This window comes from Haliotis rufescens, unplaced genomic scaffold (assembly GCF_023055435.1).
Source record: "Haliotis rufescens isolate VD_foot unplaced genomic scaffold, xgHalRufe1.0.p SCAF_2, whole genome shotgun sequence".
NCBI classification, from domain to species: Eukaryota; Metazoa; Mollusca; class Gastropoda; order Lepetellida; family Haliotidae; genus Haliotis; species Haliotis rufescens.
Window position 1 is genome coordinate 6,369,097 of NW_025963890.1, and position 20,978 is coordinate 6,390,074.

The 20,978-nt window shown below is 39.6% G+C and overlaps 2 protein-coding genes across 2 annotated transcripts; both read left to right on the top strand.

Moving 5' to 3' along the window:
• The first annotated feature begins 4,605 nt into the window (after nucleotides 1–4,605).
• LOC124147948 (ras-related protein Rab-1A-like) lies at nucleotides 4,606–16,720 on the top strand. Its single transcript, XM_046518806.2, has 7 exons — nucleotides 4,606–4,868; nucleotides 6,248–6,320; nucleotides 9,580–9,627; nucleotides 9,871–9,918; nucleotides 10,993–11,088; nucleotides 12,078–12,209; nucleotides 15,018–16,720. The coding sequence occupies exons 1-7, from the start codon at nucleotides 4,846–4,848 to the stop codon at nucleotides 15,213–15,215; spliced, it is 618 nt and encodes a 205-aa protein (XP_046374762.2). The 5' UTR covers nucleotides 4,606–4,845; the 3' UTR covers nucleotides 15,216–16,720.
• Nucleotides 16,721–17,738: 1,018 nt separating this feature from the next.
• Nucleotides 17,739–20,167, top strand: LOC125382021. Its single transcript, XM_048399545.1, has 3 exons — nucleotides 17,739–18,400; nucleotides 19,191–19,252; nucleotides 19,695–20,167. Exons 1-3 carry the CDS (start codon nucleotides 18,376–18,378, stop codon nucleotides 19,941–19,943), a joined length of 336 nt encoding a protein of 111 aa, XP_048255502.1. The 5' UTR covers nucleotides 17,739–18,375; the 3' UTR covers nucleotides 19,944–20,167.
• Nucleotides 20,168–20,978: the final 811 nt, after the last annotated feature.

The window sequence follows — 20,978 nt, forward strand, 5'->3', positions numbered from 1 at the left end:
GTATCTCAGTGAGCTAGCACTATAAATCGGCATCAGTCCGGACTAGTACAAGCAGCCACACACACGTACATGCACGTCGATATATAAGTGCAATAATCTTGGACGCGACGTTAAAGGGGCACTGATCTAACGGACTGGTTGTTGCCTTTGTTATTGTTTTCCCCCCGTGAGTACCCGGATTATACGCAACGCAACTGAGCGTGACCAGAGACTGGGGTACCGTCTGCAAGGACAGCTAAATAAACTTGGAGGCTGGAGGCAATATTTGTTTTACGCATTTTTGAACACTGATTGGTTAACTGTGATCTATAAAGATTTCGACAAAGGGCGCATGTTAATTAATTTCTTCAGCCTAATCAAACAGACAAAAAGAACAAGGGAGCTCATCGGATGTCGTCATTTGGAAATACCCCAGATGGTAATAGTTTAATACTAAAAACAGTATCCATGCAGTGAAAGCATTTTCGGATTTCGGCTTGCGTCATCCACGTTTTCTCGTATAACCCTACACTTGTGTATTTGTCGTCATTCACTTGATGCTCAGTTAATGAATTTATTACAGGTACAATTAGTGGTAGCACCACTTATATTACCTGACAAAGGTTCCCATTTGGCATTTATTGTGTCTGGGGTAATTATTCAATCTAAATCCAGGTTTGAAGTGAGGTGAAATGTGTGTTATGTAATATGCACGTGGCAGCCCAGCAAGAGATGAATGATCAGTTGATTTACTTTCTTTTGTAAATGAACGGATCGTTCCTAGTCATCAAAGGATTAACAGAAAATACGTTGATTGATTAATCACTGTTATCTTGCACAGTGGATATGTCAAGAGTGAGTGTTTACATGTCTAGGTTTACTAAAACAAAGGGAATACACTCATATCATGGCGCGAAGTGCCGATGTAAAAACAACATACTTTGTTCAAAGGGTTAACTGATAATACGTTGATTGATTGATCATTGTTATCTATCACTCAATGGAATTTTTAGGAACCGTGGACGCTATGAAAATAGTTGTCACGTGGGCTTTCGAAGCCGACCATTGAGACTTGACACCTATGTGAAACACCTGAAACAATCCAAGTGATCAGTTGAGAACACGGGTTATAATATCCCGAAACTATATATATCTTTTAAAATATTTGATTGTTACTGAGACACGTGACATCGAATAAGTTTCTTTGTACAGCTGCAGACGAGTGGGATATTGTTCCTTTGTGTGGATATTCACGGATACAAGGAAGCTGCCTAAAACTTATACACATAAATTTGGTAGGTTGAAATTATGATATCTGCATTTTGTTTTCCTTCATTTGAACCGATTCGTTCTTGTTTCTCTACGTCTTGGTTGGGAAATTCTTCAATGCGCGATAGACGTTGTTGTCACAGGTCTTTTCCTTTGTAAGCGTGTATATATTACCGTCAATTTGTAAAATGTGATTCTCTCAGGTAATTTATAAAATGTGTAAATATTTCAGTCATTTTGACTAAAAAATCTGTCCAGATTGATCAAGACGATCAAAAAGGCCTACAAACATCACAACAGATTATTATGTAGGATTAAAAGCCAAACAACTTAGAAATGTACTTTTCAACGTTACATTTTCAGTCTCTTGGTGATGACATAAACATCAAAATGTTTGGAATTCGTTGTCATAATAATACAGATGGAAATGTTTTACAGTCACTTTGTAAAATAACTGAATATTTAGACGTTTAATAAATTTGTTACACATTTGACAGTACAAAAATATACACACTATAAACAAAGCATATGCTCAGGTGAAATATATACTTTGTGTTGCAAGTCAAAATAGTGTAAACGAAAATCGCAAAATTACCAAGCAAGTGACTTATCAAAACTTCGTCACCATTACCGATGCTGCTCACAAAGATACCTACATTTCCTTATTGTCTCGAAAACTGTATTTCATTTTGTTAAGCAATGTGACCATACGCCCTTATTACTACCCATAAAAGTGACTAATGCGCTTACGAATGGCGCAGCAGAGGTCGCGAACTAGTCTAGATTTCTGCTATACATCCGGGTATTCACTGGGAAAAAACAATAACAAAGGCAACAACCAGTCCCGGGGAATTGCGTTAGATCAGTGCCCCTTTAAACCCCATTTCACCTCACCATAAATTGTCAGAAAATTGTGCTTTAGTAGTATGAATTAATAATGCCGATTTTACGCTGAAAAACGTCTAGTTTTCAACTCGTGTCCATCGCGACAGATGACACCAAAATTAAAGTAAAGAATATTGAACTTATTATTGAGTGTCGTATATAAAAACAATAACGATTGTGGCCCGGAAGCCATTCAGTGCATGATATAAGTTAGATTTAGTTCAAACTTGCCTAAACTATGCTGCGTGTGCATCACATTTGTTACTATCCAGCGAGAAAATGGTAGTTGCTGCTACTCACTCCAGAAGCATATTTTTTCTCAAGTTATTGTTTTAACTACCCATCACTCCAAACGAATATTTATTCGTCTTCAGCATTTCATGATATATAGTGTTTGTATACTTGTGGACAAGCTGTTTTTATATATCTTGTGAACAAGCTGTCCCTTTTTACATGTCTCACTTTGTGAACAAGCTCCCACTTTTACCAATCTCATTAAAATCAGATCTGAGTTCTCGTTTAGTATAGCGGCAGGGAGAACGAAGATCTGATTTTAAAGAGATTGCACTTTTACATATCTCACTTTGTGAACAAGCTGTCTTTATTACATATCTCACTTTGTGAACAAGCTGTCCCTTTTTTCATTCCTCACTTTGTGAACAAGCTGTCCCTTCTTACATATCTCACTTTGTGAACAAGCCCTAACTTTTACATATCTCACTTTGTGAACAAGCTCTCACTTTTACATATCTCACTTTGTGAACAAGCCCTAACTTTTACATATCTCACTTTGTGAACAAGCTGTCTTTATTACATATCTCACTTTGTGAACAAGCTGTCCCTATTTTCATTCCTCACTTTGTGAACAAGCTGTCCCTTCTTACATATCTCACTTTGTGAACAAGCCCTAACTTTTACATATCTCACTTTGTGAACAAGCTCTCACTTTTACATATCTCACTTTGTGAACAACCTCTCACTTTTTCATTCCTCACTTTGTGAACAAGCTGTCCCTTTTTTCTTATCTCACTTTGTGAACAAGCTGCCGCTTTTCACATTTCTCACTTTGTGAACAACCTCTCATTTTTTTCATTCCTCACTTTGTGAACAAGCTATCCCTTCTTACATATCTCACTTTGTGAACAACCTCTAATTTTTTTCATTCCTCACTTTGTGAACAAGCTGTCCCTTCTTACATATCTCTCTTTGTGAACAAGCTCTCACTTTACATATCTCACTTTGTGAACAAGCTCTCACTTTTACATATCTCACTTTGTGAACAAGCTCTCACTTTTACATATCTCACTTTGTGAACAACCTCTCATTTTTTCATTCCTCACTTTGTGAACAAGCTGTCCTTTTTTTCATTCCTCACTTTGTGAACAAGCTATCCCTTCTTACATATCTCACTTTGCGAACAAGCTCTCACTTTTACATATCTCACTTTGTGAACAAGCTCTCACTTTTACATATCTCACTTTGCGAACAAGCTCTCACTTTTACATATCTCACTTTGCGAACAAGCTCTCACTTTTACATATCTCACTTTGCGAACAAGCTCTCACTTTTACATATCTCACTTTGTGAACAACCTCTCATTTTTTCATTCCTTACTTTGTGAACAAGCTATCCCTTCTTACATATCTCACTTTGCGAACAAGCTCTCACTTTTACATATCTCACTTTGTGAACAACCTCTCATTTTTTTCATTCCTCACTTTGTGAACAAGCTATCCCTTCTTACATATCCCACTTTGTGAACAAGCTCTCACTTTACATATCTCACTTTGTGAACAAGCTCTCACTTTTACATATCTCACTTTGTGAACAACCTCTCATTTTTTTCATTCCTGACTTTGTGAACAAGCTATCCCTTCTTACATATCCCACTTTGTGAACAAGCTCTCACTTTTTCATTCCTCACTTTGTGAACAAGCTGTCCCTTTTTTCATATCTCACTTTGTGAACAAGCTGCCGCTTTTCGCATATCTCACTTTGTGAACAACCTCTCATTTTTTTCATTCCTCACTTTGTCATTCCTGACTTTGTGAACAGCTGTCCCATTTTACATTCCTCATTTTGTGAACATATCTCACTTTATCGATAATGCTGTAAGGCCAACTGGAGATATCCATATTTTTATCTTTCTTCCCCTTACAACCCCGTAGGCCGACTATAAATGCACCAACGTATCTATAAAACTCGAGCTATCTTTCGATCAACAATTGATCTATTTACAGCAACAACTCGCCTCCTTACGCCTTAACCCACACAGTTCGGATGGGCTGGCGCACCTGTTACAAATTATCAATACAATTATCATGCATATTCTACTTCTCCGCTCTCACAGCACTACACTCAGACATGACGCGTTAAGTCCACAACTTTTATGATACAAAACTCGGCTGTGAATATGTCCATTCAAGCAAAGAGAAAGTAGGACGGCCTTTCCCATCACGGTATATCATGTGTGGCCTTTAACCTTGTAATCGCAATACGTAGGTATATCAGTCACCGCTGCCTATTCCAGTGGGCCGGTCGGTATACGGGGCTATTAATAGGGCCGATGAATTCATTGGTAATAGTTTTACAGTGATACGCACAGCGCTTTCCTACCTGTGCTCACAAAGTCACTCCATATGGAAGAATAGCCTATATCTACATGTGTAGCGTGGGTGACCTTTTCAGCGAGACGGGTGGAAGAAACTTGTGATGAGTTCCCACTTGCCAGAACCGTGAGTTCATGTTCTGTATATTGATCTGAATGATTCGACAATAAACAAGTAAACACATTGAACTGAACTGAGTCACTATGTCAAACGTCGTGAAGTAGTTTTGATATGTTCCGGTAGAAATTCCGCTGGGTAACGGGTGGCCACGTGTTCTTATGGTGTCAGATCGTGGGTTCGAATCCCAGATTATTATCCTTGCCATGTCAGTACTATAGCCACATGCTCGTGGGTTTCACCAAAATCTCCCCCTCACATTAAACCGACATTCCGTTAGGTAGCTGAAGTTGTTTAAGCGACGTTAAAACACTCAAACTTTTGTACAGGAATATTATATGTTAATAATAAATATACAAAGTCTGTTCGTCCTAGGTAAGTATCGTATAGTTTTTCTCTCTACACACCTTTCTTTTCGACACACTGACACCGACTCGGTATTGTGTGTTTTCAATAGCGGGTGACGGGTCTCGTTCTGGTCGATTGATCTTCACGATTGACATAAAGCATACACATTCCAGTGCTATTATTACACGCGTTTAATGTCAACCTATGTGTACAAAGAGTTTGTTGTGTGGAGGGAGATAATATTGACGTGTGCGTATCTCAGTATGTGTTGGCCTGCCTAATGTGTGTCTGTGTGTCTGTTTACAAGACTATCTCAGGGCAGACATGCATGAGTGTGACCTAATTATCTGTCGACCACGTTCACACAGTTCGACACTTCGTATGTCATATTAAGCGATGCCCAATTATCGCTTGATGATAACATGTAAACAGTCAATTTATCAGGGCGCTGACAGTAGTAGTTCTCATATTTAGATATTTTATTTTAATTTATTTGCAGTAGTTATTCTTTCATTAATCAGTAAGCATTAATGTGTAAGTGAATATTGTTTACCGCCGCAGTCACAAACATCCCTGCTATGTCCAGTCGGACTATAGGTAATCGAGTCTTGACCAGACTATTGAGTGCAGACAGAAACAGAAGTCCAGGCCACTGGGGCCACGTGATATGCCAAGACGCTGAGCCTAATCCCTATAGTATTTTTCGACCAGGAATATTTACTGGGGTCCCTTTATCAAACGGGTCCCTAAGGTGTACTAAACTGCCGGGAGGAAAGTATACACCCATGTTTGTTGGCTAAAATTGAAACTACCAAAAACTGGTTATTCGATGGAGACGTATTGATACGGATATCACTGTTGTGTTTTGGACCGTAGGTTTGTTTCGGCGACTGTTTGTAAATTTTTTGTCAGATCTAATTTTCAAGTGTACTTTCTTTACTTTCTTTTGCCCGGCAGATTGATATAAAATGTACTTAGACATATTTTTACTTCATTCATAATTAATAACGATGGTTTTTTGTTTGTTTTTTCATTTCCAGTGACTATACTTTCAAGATACTTATTATTGGAGATTCAGGGGTGGGGAAGTCTGCCCTGCTGCTCCGGTTTACGGTAAGTAAATATATACAGTCAACTACGTTTATAACGAACACGCTTATAACGAACTGACCGATATAACGAACTTATATTTTAGTCCCGGCCATTTGTTGAAAATATGCTGTATATATGCTTATAACGAACTACGGTTATTACGAACTAAATTAGTGGTCCCTTTGAGTTCGTTATAACCGTAGTTTACTATATTATGATCATACCCGTTACATCAGTGTTATCATGACATTATCCGTTGTTGTTGTCTCTGCAAGTCATGTCATGTTGCACATACATACAATAACTTGCACGTTTCTACTATAAATGTTGCACTGAGTCATCTTCTTTGAAGAAATCGTTTTGAGGATTCCAACCCTTCAATACATGCGAATCAACACGTTGTAATTGTACATCAGGTTTGTCAAAGATTCCGGGTACAAGTAATCATAAGTGTGTCTTGTCAAACGTCCATGATTGTTCATTTAACTGGCATAGTGACCGAATAGATCTATCGGCTTCGTGTTTGATATTTCGCTCCCTCTACATGTGGTTGTGCCGATGGCTGCATGTAGGCATTCAGTGATCTGGTTGGTTTCACTGCAAATGATTCCACTTGGAAAACAACGAATATAATTGTGACTTAATGTTCTAATGTAGTCAATATTATATATGTGAACACGAATGTGTTTCTTTACGGAGGGTATTTGAAATGTAGATAACGCAAACTTAGTAAAAACGGTTAGGGTTTCTCAGAGTGAAAATGAACACGTTTGTACACTTTTGAGTGAAGCGATTCAATTCCCGGGCCGACATAGACGAAAGATTTGAATAAAGATGACACAGGCGTGCTAGGGTCCGATTGTCGTGGGTTCACTCATTAATGATCCTCGGTCTGTCAGCATCATACCCTTGATCGTAGATTTCACTAAAGCGGTAAACGTCAAAAACAAGCGTTAATAAGGAATTTCCTCCCACAATAACTTGACACACGATGCTACTACTGGGAAATATTGTTCAAACTATAATATTCCTCAACGACAAAGCAAATATGTATATGGTTCAGATAATGAACTAGTGGGTAATGTATATGGTTCAGATAATGAACTAGTGGGTAATATATATGGTTCAGATAATGAACTAGTGGGTAATGTATATGGTTCAGATAATGAACTAGTGGGTAACGTATATGGTTCAGATAATGAACTAGTGGGTAACGTATATGGTTCAGATAATGAACTAGTGGGTAATATATATGGTTCAGATAATGAACTAGTGGGTAATGTATATGGTTCAGATAATGAACTAGTGGGTAATGTATATGGTTCAGATAATGAACTAGTGGGTAACGTATATGGTTCAGATAATGAACTAGTGGGTAATGTATATGGTTCAGATAATGAACTAGTGGGTAATGTATATGGTTCAGATAATGAACTAGTTGGTAATGTATATGGTTCAGATAATGAACTTGTGGGTAATGTATATGGTTCAGATAATGAACTAGTGGGTATGTAAATGAGTGTATATGTGAACCAATTTCTAAAACTGCATTTAAGCCAGGTGAGCTTAAGCCAGGGTCACTGGTTCTATTCTTTTCATAAACGTCGATATGATAATCCCTGAACCAGGAAGATAAACTGTGCATGCACTTCATGCAAGTCACCTGGACGGCGCGACTTGAGTATCATCTTGCCTAACCTCATTTGCATATCACGTGGTATTATCTGCATCTAGGAACACATCACGGAGCCATTTCCTTCTCACTCGCTGTAATAGCATTATGAATTGTACATGTGAATCATTTCACTTCCTTCTTGTTCTATGAAAAGAGAAAATGAAAGCAATCGTGTGGGTTTTTAAAACTGTTTAATGAGCTTATTTTAACCTCACTGAAACAATGTGTTGTTCAAATGTTAAAGTGCATGAACGATGAGCGTGCTTGATACGTAGTGGTGTCTTGGGAAATACCAGCCTAGTGATTGCGTTATTGGTAGGTTTAGCGTCCCACGTAAATATTTGTCAGGACGCAACGACATCTTAAGTCATATTGGGAGATAACGACATCGTCAGTCCAAACTCATCCTCGATTATCCAGAGTATTATATATCTCTATTCTATTAGGATAAATACCCTGGACCCTTTCGCTGTCATAGCCTCGTTTTGAGCCCGAAAATAATAACACAATGAGCGAGCGAGCGAGAGATAGCATGTGCTAAGTTAGAGAAAGGAGTGATGTAGATGTGACTTCAATTCCAAAACGAAGATGTTCAGATATAATACACTTGATAATCGAATGATCAAATGGATCGAAACGGTCTCCATTCAGGACTTCATGCATGCTTATTGATTTGGGATCCACTGGTGTCACTAAATTGTAAGACGTCTGAGGCCTCGGCACGCTCCTCAAAGGGAACAAAATCAGTGCTACTATTGTCACTCCTATCCTTGAACATAGAATACACATTGCTTTGAGGCACGTGATCCTATATCAATTCGAGCTTTCCTCCTACAAGAAGCTGAAAGTGAAATTCTGTTTAAAGCGGCGTTAAATTTTAGTCACTGATTATTTCACTTAAAACAGCTTGGTGACAGCAGTGATTCCCATTTTCTAGCCCTGCTATGATAGTGTGATTGTTTGTAGTTTAACGCCGCACTCAGCAATATTCCAGCTATATGACGGCAGCCTGTAAATAATCAAATCTGGACCAGACCATGCAGTGATGGATATTATGACCAACGGTGAACACCTTATGGGTACGTTACCACGTCAACTATACCAGGTCACCATTCCTGACCAGCCGATCCAGTTGGTCGCCTCCTAGAACCAGCACATACCCGTGAAGACCCGGGGTAGAATAGGTTTTCAGCAATCCATGCTTGCCGTAAAAGGCGACTATGCTTGTCGTAAGAGGCGACGAACGGGATCGGGTGGTCAGGTCGCAGACTTGGTTAATACATGTCATCGTAACCGTCATATAGCTGGGATATTGCTGAGTGCGGCGTTATACAACAAACAAACTAACAAAACAACCCACATAGTTAGGTTCCTGGGGACCCATTCTAACCGGACCCCCACGGGTTATTGTATTATATTTTACATTGTATTCCGCATCGACACCCGTCAGCTGGAGCATACGTCCAAATATACCTGTACACGTGTGACATACGTATGACACGGATACAAGTTGTATCGGACCTGTAACATTAATCCCCATTCCATGATGCAAATAAACAGTAATTTCAGTAACTCTTTATAATATTATTTCTTGATGCTCTTCAGGAAAACACGTACCTAGAGAGATTCAACACTACGATCGGGGTCGATTTTGTAAGTATGCAACGAGTATGAATGAGTGAGTATGTTTCTGCGCCGCTGTTGCAATATTCCAGCAATGTCACGGCGGGGGACACCAGAAATGGGCTTCACACATTGTACCCATCTATAAACGTGACCGTATACGATATTATTAGTATTACTAAGATTATTATAGAATCTCGTAGATTATTGCTTCAATGTTTTTTAGGAAACAACATTTAGATAGCTTCACAAAGCCTGTATTATTTCTTACAGAAATTCAGAACGATATTTGTGGAGGATAAAGCGGTTAAACTTCAGATCGTAAGTATAGAGTATCTCAATATTCGATCTAGATGTCATAGAAACTGCGACTACGATGTCTTCGGCAACCCATGCTTGTCGTAAGAAGTGACTAACGGGATGGGGTGGTCAGGCTCGCTGACTTGGTTGATGCATGTCATCGATCCCAATAACGTCGACTGATGCCCACGATGTCAGTCACTGGAATTTCTGGTCCAGATTATTTACAGACCGCCGCCATTTAGCTGGAATATTGCTGATTACGGCGTTAAACAACAAACAAAGAAACAAACATTGACTTGCGATGGTCGAAGTACTGAGATCGTTTCGAAAATCTGAATCGTGGTGAATCTGGTTGTTGTTGCTATTTATTGTATACCTGATAAACTTCTCTGTTAATTATTGTCAGCATCAGCAACGATTATGATTCTTGGCTATCAGCACCATACACGCGTTCATTGGTTCACCAAAGTGGTGACCGCCTCCGTGGTCTGGTGGTAGAGCGTCCGCCCGGAGAGCGGAAGGTCAGGGGTTCGATGCCCGCCCGCGTCATACCAATAGAGGTTGATAGATGGTACTTGTTGTTACCCTGTCTGGCGCTCGGTATTAAGGGGATAAAACAAGGACTGGTCGGCTCGAGGTATACTGTATCTGAGTAGGGTATTCATGTTAAATTGCGCATGGTGAGTGAGTGAGTGAGTGAGTGAGTGAGTGAGTGAGTGAGTGAGTGAGTGAGTATGCTTTTACGCCGCTTTTAGCAATATTCCAGCAATATCACGGCGGGAACACCAGAAATGGGCTTCACACATTGTACCCATGTCGGGGATCGAACCCGGGTCTTCGGCATGACGTAGTATAAGCTCACACACACACACACACACACACACACACACACACACACACACACACACACACACACACACACACACACACACACACACACACACACACACACACAACCAAATTTCACCTCACCTTTACCTTATGGTGCAACTTCAGCGAAACAGCAGTATAGATTACTGCCGGTCAATCGATCTATTGGTATGTACATCTTTGTTTCTTTGTACATCATGCCGTGGGTGTTTGATGTTTCAGTGGGATACAAGTGGACAAGAACGGTTCCGTGCAATTACATCCAGCTACTACAGAAACATCCATGGCATCATCATCATGTACGACATCACCAGCCAGGTACAAGAACGGTACACCTTACAGGGAAAAGCTGGATCAATACCTGTGAAACGACATCCAGTAGAACAGTCTTGTTTCAGTATTGATTTGATATTTATTTGTGTGTTGTTTAACGCCACACTCAGCAATATTCGAGCTATTAAACAGCGGTCTGTAAATAATTGAATCTGAACCAGGCATCCCAGTGATTAACACCATGAGCATCGATCCACGCAATTGGGATACGATGACATGCATCAACCACGTCAGCGTGTGTGACCACCTTATTCTGTTATTCGCCTCTGACAAGCATTGGTGAAGACCAATTCTAACCCGGATCTTCGAGGGGTTTTTTTCTAATAGCGTAATTGTAAATGTGAAATGCGAGTTATACATTATCACATAGAGACATATTTAATAACCATTTATTTTGTTAAGCATATTGGGTGTATAGGGATGAATACGGAACTTACATTCATGCGTACCATACGTGTTATGTTTTATAGTATGCTCTTGTAATATACAGGCTTACCAATAGCAAATCTAAGATGTATAAAAATGAAACATGAAATGGATGGGTTTTTTTGGCATTTGCACATCAAAAGATCGATTAGATAAACTGTACATGTTATATGTAGAGTTTGAACACTGCATTATTATCTGCGTGAGTTATGAGACGTCCAAGCATTCGGAAAAAGTCGAAACGGATGCATGTCGTCAATTAGTCGATGTATTTCCGATTGTATGGTCGTCTTATGACGGACACATCAATGTGCTAAGTCGACGAATATATCAGCTATTTTTGGTGTGCAAATATTGTATATTTCCATCGGTATGCCTGTGTGCGTATGTTTGTTGTGCGCATTACGTATGGCAGGGGTATTGGTGAGCGGCGTCAGACAACAAACAAACACTTACTATATTTGCCTTTTACGCGTAATTGGAGTCTGTTTCTGCAGATAATCGAGACTGAGCATTATCTCGCATTGACATTGTATATTTCCTGGCAGACATCGTTCAACAACGTAGAAAGGTGGCTACACCAGTGTGAACAGTACTCAACAGATGGCGTTAACAAGATGATCGTCGGGAACAAGACGGATCTTGACGAACACAGAGTTGTTTCCGAGAGCACAGCCAAGGTCAGCGATTTGTTTAGGTTTATATTATGTTTTTATATGCTCAGTGTATCCTTGATCACGTGTGATATGCTTGTCACAGACGCTACCTCATAGATAGCCTCAAGTGGCCATTTCATGAACGGCATTGATATAGGCTTTATGTAACAAAAACGAAGAGCGTTACACAAAGTTTACTCAAATAAAATAAAATTATTCAGAGGTCATATATGTTCAAACTCTGTTGACGTGTGCTGAAAGAGAATTCCATTGCGTCGTATCTTGATCACGTGTTACTTAGGTCTTCCAGCCTTTTACTGCATCACTTCGGGCCTTCCTCCTACATTAAGCTGTCACGCCGTGATATAACTGGAATACTGTTAAAGGGGCGTTAAACCCCACTCACTCACTCCAGCCTTTTAGTATGGCTCAGCGACTACCTAGGGCTTATATAGGGCTATGACAATTGCTCCCTGATTATAATGATGTAAGGGTGTAACGATTGCAGTCATTATTATTCATAGCTCGAGGACAAGATTACCATTCATTGACAGCGATACCGCACTAGACGATAGAATAATTTCGATATATGCAATACTATAGTAATATAAAACAAAAGATTACTGATAATCAACACGTGAATAGCTATATATAGTATAACATCACCAATCCCAAATACGCCTTATCTGCAGTGACACGTTCGTATAATGTTAGATAAGACCTACCTCATTTAACTCGTACAACGTCCCTATTTAGAAATCTATCGTATCTAGGAAACGGGGAACCTTGTTTGTCTTTTATATGACGCAGAGCCAAGCAAAAAATACTCAAAAGAAGTTGAAGAACACCTGATTCTTTCATATTACTATAGCTAACCGGTCATGCTATGAGATTAACTGTAGTAATGTGAAAGAATTGGCCATGACAGATTAACTGTAGTAATATGAAAGAATCGGCCATGACAGATTAACTGTAGTAATATGAAAGAATCGGCCATAACAGATTAACTGTAGTAATATGAAATAATCGGCCATGACAGATTAACTGTAGTAATATGAAAGAATCGGCCATGACAGATTAACTGTAGTAATATGAAAGAATCGGCCATGACAGATTAACTGTAGTAATATGAAAGAATCGGCCATGACAGACTAACTGTAGTAATATGAAAGAATCGGCCATGACAGATTAACTGTAGTAATATAAAGAATCAGCCATGACAGCCTAACTGTAGTAATATGAAAGAATCGGCCATGACAGATTAACTGTAGTAATATGAAAGAATCGGCCATGACAGATTAACTGTAGTAATATGAAAGAATCGGCCATGACAGCCTAACTGTAGTAATATGAAAGAATCGGCCATAACAGATTAACTGTAGTAATATGAAAGAATCGGCCATGACAGACTAACTGTAGTAATATGAAAGAATCGGCCATGACAGACTAACTGTAGTAATATGAAAGAATCGGCCATGACAGATTAACTGTAGTAATATAAAGAATCAGCCATGACAGCCTAACTGTAGTAATATGAAAGAATCGGCCATGACAGATTAACTGTAGTAATATGAAAGAATCGGCCATGACAGATTAACTGTAGTAATATGAAAGAATCGGCCATGACAGCCTAACTGTAGTAATATGAAAGAATCGGCCATGACAGATTAACCATAGTGATATGAAAGAATCATGTGTTCTTCAACTTCCTTTGAGCAGTATACGTTGTGTGAAATAAAGTATTCAACATAATGGTGTAACTGCCTATTGCAGTAGTGGCACTATGATGACCGAATTCGCAATAATGTTGTAATAGTTGACATTACCCCAATAGCCACCCTTAGTCATGCGTCGCATTAAGTCATAGGAGTGATGCCAACCACGTGAATGATTCAGTCAGCTAACTGAAATAAGAAATGACCCTCGTTTTCGAAAGTGTATACTCACAAGTGATAGAATAGAATTCATTGCAAATTAAGTATTTCAATACATTAGAGTGAGTGAGTGAGTATGGTTTTACGCCGCTTTTAGCGATATTCCAGCAATATCACGGCGGGGGTCACCAGAAATGGGCTTCACACATTGTAAAGCGAACGCTTTAACCAATAGGCTACCCGACCGCCCCTCAATACATTAGAAAAGATGAAGACATCCTTGCTTTGTGGGGTTCTAGTATCTGTTTGGAAACGTTGGATTGAGAACAATAAAGAAGTTGAAATCCATCCGGTTACTTTATTGATACCACAGCTTCTAAAATGCCACGTTAAGATATTAAAAAAAGGTGAGCCCCAGAACCATGAAGTGACACCCTTGCTGTATGTGGTTCTGGTATATCTGTACGGAAAGGTTGGTTTGAAAACAATGAAGAAGTTGAAATCCACCCATTTAACTCCATAAATGCGCACCGCCTCCGTGGTCTAGTGGTAGAGCGTCCGTCCGGAGAGCGGAAGGTCCGGGGTTCGATCCCCGACCGTGTCATACCAAAATACGTTAAAAGATGGTACTTGTTGTTACCCTGTCTAGCGCTCGGCATTAAGGGGCTAAAACAAGAACTGGTCGGCTCGGAGTCAGTATACTGTGTCTGAGTGGGGTATTCGTGTTAAACTGCGGCATGGTATCTCATTGAGCTAGCACTATAAATCGGCATCAGTCCGGACCAGTACAAGCAGCCACACAAACACACACGCGTACATGCACGTCGCTATGTAAGTGCAATAATCTTGGACGCGACGTTAAACCCCATTTCACCTCACCTCACCTTAAATGCCACTTAAAGATATTAGAAAAAAAGGTGAGCTCCAGAACCATGAAGTCCACGTTTACCTGTTTCAGGCGTATGCAGACGGTCGTGGTATGCCGTACTTGGAGACCAGCGTGAAGGAAAATAGCCAGGTCGACGACGCCTTCTGTGTCCTGGCGGAGGAGATCATCAACAGCTGGGACATGGTCACTGATATAGATGAAGCATGTGATCCAAATATAACATTATCAGCTAACGGCCCAGTTAAGAAGCCTTGTTGTCGCGTCTGAGAAGATCTAGAAGTGTAATTATGTATGAATGAAATTCATTTTCCGTAATTTTCCGGCAATAGCACCGGTGAATCATCTCGCCGTAGGATGTGTTCTGCTGTGTGAGAGAAGTCTGAAACCAATTGGTGTGCGATAGATCTGAAAGGATATGTTGAATGTTTTATTCCGTGTTCTGGAGTTGTGAGTTGACACTGAGTCCCTCTGACCGTGTGGGGTCAGTCTCTATGATTTGGATCTATGGTAAAATAATATAGTGAATCATTTTGTAAATACCTCTGAAGAAATATGCCTGGCTTTCGAGAATTGCTTCGATTGTGTACATAGAAACTATTGATTTGTCCACTTTGGACAATTGATTAACAGTTTCTCAACCAGGACCGTGAGATAGTCACAATATATGCTTACTTAAAACAACTTAAAGTACGCCCACAGTTGGAAGTTTCTGTGTTGCAATACCCACCAGCCAGAACATATTAACTACATGTATAGACATATATATATAGCTCTGATGTTCTTTAACTTATTTTTAGTAGTATAGAGCGGCTTAAAGCAGCACATCTATATAACATATGGAATTTGTCATAACACAGGAACCTATCAGACACACCATGACTGGACAATGATGAACTATAGACTTTACTATACTATTTATATACTACTCAACATTTGCTAAGGATCACACCTTCGCCTAACGATGGTCCTCAGCAAATGTTGAGTAGTGTATATCCCTCCTGTGCAACGAGCTGTTAAGTTTAGTTCTGTTTTTACATTTGTGTGGATGCTGCAGGATTCTGTGATAGATATATTCTACCCATATAACCACAAGGAACATATGTTGACCTGTGCCTCCTGACTACTGTGGATGTTTTGTGCATATAAACCCTGGTGGTTTGTTCCGCTTCAAAATAAGGACACGGTGGTAAATGTGCCAAGCTTGATGTAAATGTTGATTAATACTGAATAAAAATGGTGAGGTGTGTGTGTGTGTGTGTGTGTGCGTGCGTGTGTGCGTGCGTGTGTGTGTGTCTGTGTGTGTGTGTGTTATTGTACTAGTCCGGACTAATGCCAATTTTATAGTGCTAGCCCACTGAGATACCATGCCGCAGTTTAAAACGAATACCCCACTCAGACACAGTATACTGAATAATATTCTCAGCCATAATTCTGAAGTGTCCGTGGTGATTAAACGTGTATTTGTGCCACTGGTTGCACAATACGTCCCGGTGTCCCATGCTTGCCACACGAGCCAACTATACTACTCAACTTTTGATAGAGATAGTTTTTATCTTTCCATGATACACAAAACTGATTCTCATATGTCAAGTGTTGACTGTCGACATTCCACTCTCCGGGCGGACGCTCCACCACTAGACCACGGAGGCGGTCCAAATCTGATGAAAGGTGCAATATAACAAAATGTTGATAAAACAATGTGTATATTTATTAACATGTATATCTATGACAACATTACAAAGATCCAAATAAAACAAAGGTCAAGACAAAAACTTTTGTATTTATGTTTCTAGTGATTGAAATATAAAACGTCAACGCCAGAGAATACCATACGCCGAAACAGTCCAATGAGTACAAAAGGCAAAATAGCGGTGAAAATTATATAAATTCATCACTGGAAATCAGTGGTGACACCTGGTGTTCTCGAAATGAGGTAAGGGTGAGTGAGTTAATATTTAACGTCACATCGGCAATAAATATTAACTCACTCACCCTTAACTCACTTTTCGAGAACACCAGGTGTCACCACTGATTTCCGGTGTTCTCGAAAAGGGTAAGCATGTACAGAAAGCTTTAAGAGTCATAAGAATGACAAATTATATCACTATTTAATGACATGAGTCAGTTTGCAGTCGTCAAACTAAATTTTCATCTAAAGATGATTGGTTGGTTGGTTGGTTGGTTTGTTGTTTAACGCCGCACTCAGCAATATTCCAGCTATATGACGGCGGTCTGTAAATAATCGAGTCTGGACCAGATACCAGTGGTTGATATCGTGAGCACCAATCCACGCAATTGGGATCGATGACATGCATCAACCAAGTCGGCGATCATATGGAGGAACATGTACAGTGTACTTGCAGCCATACAGATGAATGTATAGAGTGTAAATATATTGCTTCAGCAATGATGTTTGCTGAACACGTTACGTTCTGTATAGTCAGTTCGTTCTGACTTGTACCCAAAATACACAAGCCTTCGTGTTTAGTGCTCGTTGACTCGTTCATCAAGCAAGTCACAATCTCATTTAAATCAGATCTAAGTTCTCGCTGCCGCTAAACAAAGATCTGAGGACATCCCATTACGGGTCACGTCAGAACGACCTTTCGCGAACTTTGACCGACCACTGAAATGACTAACAAGAAGTCGACATCAGCCAGTTAGAAAGCAGCTTTCTCGAGCTTTACGGCACTCGTTTCAACCTGGCGACGTCTATTTCAGACTACGCTTGAAAAATATGTTGACACAGTTCTCGATTAAAAATTTGAAAACTGAACAAACGAACATTCCGGAATGTCTAATATATAGTTGAGATTGTATGGCAGTTCTTCCCACGTACTGTGCAACGCCCTCCCGTTCAAATGTGTATCCTAAGGAAGCGAGAGATAGACGATAATTTTGACGGAATCAGTCGTAACTGTCGATCGGAATACCCCGTGTTGACATTTTCGAGGTTTCATGACTAGAAAACACATTCCGAATGTCACTCTCATGATCTGGTAAGCGACGCTTTCATTGGGCGGATGAAAGGTCGTTCTGACTTGACCCGTAATGGGATGTCCTCAGATCTTTGTTTAGCGATAGCGAGAACTAAGATCAGATTTTAATGAGATTGAGCAAGTCATCGAGTGCTAATTTCAGGCTCTGACAATATTTATCATTTCGTATGTTCGCCCAACTCAACTTTCAGTTGTTACTTGATCCCGTCTCTAGATATATTACGTTGCAAGCGCAAGTCTTACCACCTGGAACTAGTCAAAACTTGTAATAACGTGTGATTTTGTCATTTTGCGAGACTTCATGTTGTCCTTGGCAACCGTTGCCACTTTGATGGTAACATCGACGCCATTGTTGTTTTATCTGCACTAAGGGAATCTGAAAACTGCATCTACCTATAATATCTTCCATTGCTTGACTATCTGCCACCATGAACGCGAGCAGTTACGTTCAAGGTACCCATCTGTGAATTCTTGTTAGGTTTTTGGACGTCTTCGTTCCACCATGATGCTTTGGGACTGAGTGAAATGATATCTCGTCAGCGCCTTGTGTGGTTCTTCTAAGTTTTGTCATGATTCTGTAGCCTAGTGAGATAGTCCAAAGTAATATTCAGTTATGTTATCTACAGTTCTCGCCGCTATCAAAATGTCATCTTTGATTCTCATTGTTATTTTTTCCACACAGTGTGCAAAGGTTTTCGTTTCGAGTGGGCTACCGGGCCAGTAGCTTAATTTTACTTCAATTATATATCAATACTTCAGTGTCAGGTGCCATTGTTCAAAACATCCTTAGCGCTACAACTGTCGTACGTCTATGTTATGGTATGGGAGTTACGACCACCTCAGCGCGAAGATCGCTTCGTACAACGGCACACAGATCGTAACGCAAAGATCTAACACCCATACTTTATCATAGGCTTGCCGCTTTGGCTTACGACAGTCGTATTGCTACGGTCGATTTGTGGAACGGGACCCAGATTCTTGGGACCCTTCATGGGTTTGTTAATACGAATTGATAGTTGTATTTGTGTAAAGCTACGAATCTCGTGATATGAATCAAGTTGCTGTAGGCTAATCATTTAGTAGATCAACCTCATCAGTTTGTGTTCCACTTTACCCACTGTACAAACATAACATGTACTTGACTTGTAGTATGCAAGACTTCAAAACAGAAAATAAAGTTTTTTGTCTAACAGTTCAAGTGTTGCAGCATGTGTCTTAAATAATATTCTTTTGCCCCTGCCAGTTGATCGGATGGTCTGGTTCCCCCTGGCCATGTCCCCACTGACCTATCCCGCCCCTTGTCCAGTAGGTGTAGTAGGACCATTTGTTCTGTACTGACACATTGCAACGAATTTAGTATGCTGGTTTCCGAAACCCATAAGTAACACATTTAGATTTACTCCTCATACCACAACAAACTCAGACCAAAGTCCTAATGCAGAGACTGATTTCAAATGAAGATCTAAGTTTGCAAACTAGTTAACAGCCAGTTAACTTTCTTTTCCACTCACAAACTAATCTCCTGACGGTATACTAGCATCATGATGGCTGTGAAATTCATTTTTAAAAGCTACATGAAAGGATTTTATTGCATATTAAGTTCCGAGGAAAAATTATATTTTTCTCTATTCCCTATTTAAATAATTCCCATCAACTTCACTACCATATTTCTTTTCTTTCCAACAACATTCTCCTATAACTCTCTTTCTCCACATTTCTTGATCTCAACTCTTCTCACTATGTATAGAATCCAACCTTGGAGTCATTGACCATCCCTGCCCCCTTAGATCTGCCTGTCCCCCTTCGTCCCAGCACTGTCCCTTCTGTGTCCCTCACCATTGCTGGTCAGTTCATCGTGGACGACACTGACTTTGTTGAAGTAGATCTTGCTGATGAGGAAATCACCCAGCCTTCCCATTCCTTCCTGAAGGCCTTCATGTCAAGGGTGGCCAACTTCTTCAGAAGGGTGAAGAATGTGTTCAAGAAGAAAGTTTAGACTGACAATTACAAAATTACATGTCATTAAACATTGATATAATTTGTTACCTATTAGACAATTTGTAAGGACCATACTTAGAAATTATTAAAAAGTATTTTTTGAGCTGGGATGTATAAAGTGTTTTGAAATACATGATTAGTTGGTACATACTTTAGTTGTGTTTTCATTTGCTTTTTTTCAGAGAGTTGTCTAATATCTAAATCTATCTTGATTCACTTCATGTTGAGCAAACCCAATAACTTGACTCAACCTTGAAAATATTTCCATGAGAAAATCAATAATGGGCAGAATGGTATTCCTACTTTGACCACCGTGTTGACTATGACTAAATGTTAGTAAAAAAACATCAAAATGGTGTTACCCATAGACCTAAAGTATTAATCAATGACAGAAGTCAAGATGAAACACGAAAGTGGGATCAAGAATCAAAACATGAAGTGATTCATGCACTAGTTCTACTACTAGTATGTGGAGATAGATACTTGAATGGCATTTATCCTAACATGATTGTTCAGTTGGGCCTTGTTTAACACCTAATTTACAATTTTCGTCTGAAGGTGATAGAGGGGACATATTTCCTTGAAATCACTAGTATATAGAATGGGTGAATGTTGTTTTACAATACTTAAGCTGTGTTAATCAGCAATATTGAAGCTGAGTCTCTCACCACAGCCTGTATATAAGGTTGATTGCAGTGCCATCCAATCAAACAGGATATGCTCAGTAAACCACCCTATCCCTGTCAATATAGTTTTTGCAACAGAAATAGGCATGATGGGTACTACTTCTCCCTGACATTGCAATGTGGTAGACTATAACATAGAAGAATTCTTTGAAAAGTAAAAGACAGAATATTAACTGTTCATGGATTGACATTGTGACCACACTATCCCCATTTTAGTCCCCTCATTTCTACTTGGTGATCACTTCTCCAGCTGTCTTCAGGGGTTTGTTGTGTTCTTAGCACACAAAATCTACCTTTCATCCTTCACTCACACATTCAATGGATGATAGAAAACAAGACAAATTATA

What these genes read in the sequence shown, in the direction of transcription:
- LOC124147948 (XM_046518806.2), top strand. Translation starts at nt 4,846, where the DNA reads ATGAGTTCCCACTTGCCAGAACC. An exon ending in CCCTGCTGCTCCGGTTTACG is followed by an intron (nt 6,321 to 9,579) that starts GTAAGTAAATAT and finishes GATGCTCTTCAG; the next exon opens with GAAAACACGTACCTAGAGAG. An exon ending in AAGCGGTTAAACTTCAGATC is followed by an intron (nt 9,919 to 10,992) that starts GTAAGTATAGAG and finishes TTGATGTTTCAG; the next exon opens with TGGGATACAAGTGGACAAGA.
- LOC125382021 (XM_048399545.1), top strand. Translation starts at nt 18,376, where the DNA reads ATGAACGCGAGCAGTTACGTTCAAG. An exon ending in CGCGAGCAGTTACGTTCAAG is followed by an intron (nt 18,401 to 19,190) that starts GTACCCATCTGT and finishes TGCCCCTGCCAG; the next exon opens with TTGATCGGATGGTCTGGTTC. An exon ending in CCTATCCCGCCCCTTGTCCA is followed by an intron (nt 19,253 to 19,694) that starts GTAGGTGTAGTA and finishes CACTATGTATAG; the next exon opens with AATCCAACCTTGGAGTCATT.